We start from the raw sequence: 5,535 nt of genomic DNA on the forward strand, positions 1-5,535 counted from the left end.
ACTTCAGATATGGTATTAGGGGACCACTAAAGCCTATATAAAAGCATCCAAAAAGCACCATGTCATGGGACCGTTTAAATAAATGTCCTTCCTTGCTAAACATTTCCAAAGTTAAGTTAATGAAACCTGCATTGTTAACATCAGCCTGCAGTCTCCTTCCCCCCATGTTTTGCTCCGTTTTATTAGCGAGTTAACTGTTGATCAGTGGGGGGAAAAAAAACTCCCTTCATTTGATAGACATGGACAATCTTTACTGTTGCATCTAGCTGACATCATCCTCTGCATCTCGTTTTATGTGTTAGTTGCCGTTTTCTTGTTGAATGGCTTGCGTGCATCACACTTTAGCTTTACTGCCTCCTGGCAGTCAACCGGAATGTATTTCATCTCTCGTGAACCCACGCTTCCCTGTGTTTGTGATATTAACAGCAGGGATGTGCTCTTTAAAACCTTAAACTGTAGTCTCACATGGTGCCTTTTTTAATAAAAACAAATGCAGTTATTTATCTAGATAATCAGATCTGTTTTATAAGACTGATAAATTGTTTAACTTGAATACACTGTTTTTGCCCAAGAAAGAATAATTAGGGAAACACCATATTTTTTTAACTTTAAAAAAATGTGGCAAATGTGTCAAGCTGTAAACCCTATATTGTATGTCCTTCTGAAATATGAGCTGACTGTATTGGGACACCCCGATAGACATTGTGACTTGTCGTAGCACAAGTGTAACTGAAACCATTACCATGGCTCAGTTCCATTTTAAGTGTCCCAGTAAGCCAGCATGCATAACACCAGGGCCCTGAAACAGAAGCACACCAAAATGGAACGCAGCCATCCTCAATGTTATTAACTATGCTCTCTCTGCTTATGACATGTCAGAATGACTTCTGTGCAAAAGGTCTTTAGTTTGTAGTAAGATTCAAGCTTCACCGACAGAAACGCATTACGTCTTTAACTGCGAATTACACGTTACCACACTCACTGTTCAGCTGACTGGAGGGAAGTGAAGTGCTAAAACTTAACAGCAACAAAAACTTTCCTGCAAAGAGTTTGCTGAAATGTATATGTATGATAATAATAGTAGTACAATAATATAAAATTGCTCACTCTCTCTTTTTTTTGCCTCTTTCCTTCACTCACTCTCTTTCTTCCTTCCCAGGAGGAGAATCCTTCTGGGGAAAACCTTTCAAGGATGAGTTTCGGCCCAACTTGTCTCATGCCGGCCGGGGGATTCTCAGCATGGCAAACTCTGGTCCAAACACCAACAAATCTCAGTTGTAAGAATTTCTTTTCTTTCTTTTTTTTTTAAAGTCCAAACTTTAAAAAAATTGTTTTGTACTAGAAAGTCAGTCAGCAGAGAATTATGTTTTTTTTTATTTTATTTGTTGAGGCCCTACAGGCAAATAACTCATCAAAAAAATCCTGCATCACATCTATTGGATGCCTAAAAACATGCTATATGTTATAGCATCAACTTATTTAGTAGGTAACATAGTCATCTTTGGCAACAAGTTTAGTAAAGGAAGTGTTGAAACATCATCAGTACTAAATTTGATTATTGACTTAGTTCTATGCATACGGTAAAATTTGCTTTTTAAGCAAATTTTTGTTCTTTCACTATTTATGTGAAATAGTTGTTATTGATGTAGTTGTCAACAAGTTTAACCCCTCTGGGAGTCTGGTATTAATGAATAATGAAGGACAACATAACGACACAGTAAAAGTAATATAAAATGTCTTCATAGGAGAAGTTTAAATTGTTAAATACTATAAAACCCCATTTTGTGTGTGTGTGTGTGTGTGTGTGTGTGTGTGTGTGTGTGTTTGTGCTGGTGTTGTGTGGTGTGTGTGGTGTGGTGTGTGTGTTGTGGTGTTTGTGGTGTGTGTTGTGTGTTGGTGTGGGTGTGTGGTGTGTTGTGTGTGTGTGTTGTGTGGTGTGTGTGTGTGTGTGTGTGTTGTGTGTGTGTGGTGTGTGTGTGTGAACTAAAGCAGTTATGTAAACAGACTGGGCAATAAAGCAAGCTGATTTTTTTTTTTGATTTCTTGTTTGTTCCATTAGTTTTCACATATTCCTTTACTCTACCCAACATATTATGTAATTTTTTTTTGTTCTGTTTCCTCTCAGCTTCATCACGTTCCGGTCATGCACCTACCTCGACAGGAAGCATACAATATTTGGAAGGTAAACGATGTGTGTCTGTTTGTGTTTTGATTTTAAATTGACTCACTCCACTGGGGCTTAGTGACAGTGTTTTGTAATTTGTAATTTAGCAGCTGAGGCAGATGGCTTTGAAAGGGGACAATCCTGACAGACACTTGTCTAATCTAGTGCCATTTACACAAAGAGTGGGGTTAGCTCCACATGTTGTTTTTAGTTATTTTTCCCCTCATTTTCTTATCTTTTTTGTCCTCTTACTTCTCCTCACTCTCTGTATCTCTAACCCTCCAATATTCTCTCTCTCTTCTTCTCTCCCTCTCTTCTCCTCCTCTCTCTCTCTCTCCTCTCTCCTCTCTCTCCTCCTCTCTCTCTCTCTCTCTCTCTCTCGTTCTCTACTCGTCTCTCTCCTCTCTCTCTCTCTCTCTCTCTCTCTCTCTCTCTCTCTCTCTCTCTCTGTGTGTGCGCGCGCTGAGCATGATCTGAAGTGGTTGTCTTTTTGGAGAAAGCCCTAGCTGCTTTTGTCTAAAAATATTCAGACTGCTTTTAGCTGACTGATTCTTAACATGGTCAATACACTTAAAAAGATTCTGCTTTAACCTCCGCGGCCAGCTTTTATCCTTCCCAGACGGTATTCTTTGCACATTTAATGGGACTGGCGGTGTCTGTCCACTTCACCTGATCTATACATAATGTAGATTCTTTTACTGAGAAAGGTTTTTCTGAAATCCAAATCAGACTAGACTCTTTTTGTCTGATTGTTGAGGTAGTCTGATCAGTTTGTTGAGGTAGTCTGATCAGTTTAAACCTATGGTAGGCAGCTTTCTGGAAAATGTGAAGAAATTTGGTATCTGTTTTTGGGGGGAAGTATTGCTGCTTTTGATCTAACTAGAAATGCTATTAAAAGAATATCTCTAATAATGATCTGGAAACTGCTTGAACGTCTTATATGACAATGCAAATTGCCAGATCATCTAGCTTAAAGTAAATGTGAGAAAGAGATTTGAGATGGGAACAAAATAAGTAGTTCAAACCAGATTTATCGAGTGATCGTTGGCACCCCGATAGTTTTGTCTGATATTGTATGGTCCGTGAGTCCTCAAGTGTGGGGTTCCTCTGTTCTTCTTAACATGTGGAATGTATAGCACGTGGCCTGAGAAGCACCCCCTGCTAGCTATTGGCTGTACTGTTTGTGGATCTTCTCACTCCACACATGGTAACAGGAGCAGCTGGATAAAGACCTTGCAGTTAAAAGAGCAAAGAGAGAGCAACTTCTTAAAGTGCTCTGCAGCAGGGGAGTTGCTGACAGATTGGCCTCTTGGCCTTCAGCATTTGACAGACCCTATATCTTCAGCAGTTGTTTTTGCTCTGCTTTGTTTACGCCATAAGGCCAGTGTGCTGATAACAAAGACTATAAACATTAGCTTTTAGCAGCAACTCTTGTTCACTATTGTTTGAGAAATATACCGAGGTCTGCTCAAATTCCACAGGCGCTAAATGATATACCTACTATACTATTACAGGTTGAGATGTTAGTATGCAGGTTTGTTTAATACTTGGTTCTGTTTTTTTATTTTTTTTATTTGTCATCTTATATTTGGGTGCCTTGCCTGGGCACTGCCAAGGTGCTATTGAGCAAGACACCGAACCCCCAACTACTCGAGGTGCCTGTTTGTGAATATTTTTGACTGATAATAATATAATAATAATAATTGACTGCAATTGCGATATGATTTATGATACTGGAGGGATTGATAGTTTTTGTCATTATTCTCATTTTCATTTAAAGATATTGAAATTAAAATGATTATTGCAAGAATCTGTACCAAACAATACTTTTTTTTTTCTTTACTCTGTAAGATATGATGTGTAGGCCAGGACGTCTTTGCAGCACCACAATACTTAATTGAGAATGGTTTGATGCATATTTTGCCTCCAACAAATATTGTGCCCCTTCTGTAATTTTGACAAGTCCATATTGCGTTTTCGCTAAAATGGCAATTAATTGTGCAGCTCTAATAAAAACCCACACTACCTGCTCAGCAGCAGACACACAGTTAGAGACTAGCTGGTGGACATAGTGGAGCATTTAGCAACTAAAAGAGGAAATATCTCTAGTGTGTGTAGTGTGGCATCTCATAAAACCTTCAAACCTACCTTCCCTAGATTGTATTTTTGTATCGTATCTTCTCACCTGTACGTTTTTTTTTTAGCGACACACGCATTCTCTTGTCCGTACTATTGCTAGTTCAAACAGGAAGTAAAAGTTGAATTCCCACATCATCCTCTACTGGTCAAGTCCAGAGTCAACTTCAGTTCAGCTGCCCTTCAAATGAGAGGGATTTTGGTGTAGGTCTCAAGGGCACTTCAGCAGGATGGATGGTGTCACAGGAATTTTAACTTTGTTTAATCTTACTCCTCGAAACCACCCTACAGCCCTCTTGTCATATTGAACACATCAGTCTTTACAGGATACGTGGGATATTTGTCATTTTGATTGGTAAAAAAAAGTGTCTGAATTAGTAATTAGTTTAGTCAACTGTTGCCTCTAGTAGTTACTTTTTATTATAGAGGACCTGTCATGAAGGATTGATGTCATGGAGTTTTATTTATTTATTTATTTTTGCAGGGTTGTTGGTGGATTTGAGGCACTCACAGCCATGGAGAATGTGGAAAGTGATCCCAAATCAGACAAACCAAAGGTAGGAATTAGGGATGTTTAAGGTCTACATGGGCTTCAACTTAATTGTATTTTACTCTGAAATGTACAAGTGTAGAAATATCCTTCCACAGGTTTTTGTTTGCTTCAAATTACGTCTCATTTTACAATGTTGAAATGTAGCCGATACCCCTGTCCAGAGTAAATTACAGAGTGTAACTGTAGAATCAGGGTCATTAGATCACTAGCATTAAAAGCAGCTGATGAGTGTAAGACTCAGTTTTAGTGCCCTGACCGCATTTCGACCCTTACATGGATCATGCCGTCTTTGCAGAGCAAAGCAGGAGTGAGTCTTCTTTTATTCTAAATTACAAATAAGCTGTAAAACATAACAAATGCAGAAACAATGTTTTTTCAAAGTTTACATTGATGTCAAAATCTAATTTTCCTCACAAAAAAAATTCTCCAAAAGTTTGTCATTTAAATGGATTTGTTTTAAACATGTAAGCAGGTGGTAGATATTTGAGAGCTTTCTTTGGGGGGGGGCATTTCCGCTTTTAATTGGTAGGGCAGGTCAGATATGAAAGGTGTGAGAGAGATAGAGGGGGGGGGGGAAGATATGCAGGAAACCGTCACAGGTCAGACTCAAACACTGGACCTTCTGCGTCGAGGAATAAACCTCACACACACGCAGGCACACACACACACACACACACACACA

The 5,535-nt window shown here is 38.9% G+C and overlaps 1 protein-coding gene across 1 annotated transcript in view; it reads left to right on the plus strand.

Moving 5' to 3' along the window:
• ppil2 (peptidylprolyl isomerase (cyclophilin)-like 2) overlaps positions 1 to 5,535 on the plus strand; it is a 30,630-nt gene that overhangs the window by 21,023 nt on the left and 4,072 nt on the right. The window contains exons 15-17 of the mRNA XM_032517216.1: positions 1,160 to 1,277; positions 2,126 to 2,182; positions 4,785 to 4,857. Coding sequence (XP_032373107.1) covers positions 1,160 to 1,277; positions 2,126 to 2,182; positions 4,785 to 4,857 — 248 coding nt within the window. The remainder of the gene's footprint in view (positions 1 to 1,159; positions 1,278 to 2,125; positions 2,183 to 4,784; positions 4,858 to 5,535) is intronic.

Source organism: Etheostoma spectabile, chromosome 5 (genome assembly GCF_008692095.1).
Source record: "Etheostoma spectabile isolate EspeVRDwgs_2016 chromosome 5, UIUC_Espe_1.0, whole genome shotgun sequence".
Taxonomy (NCBI): domain Eukaryota; kingdom Metazoa; phylum Chordata; class Actinopteri; order Perciformes; family Percidae; genus Etheostoma; species Etheostoma spectabile.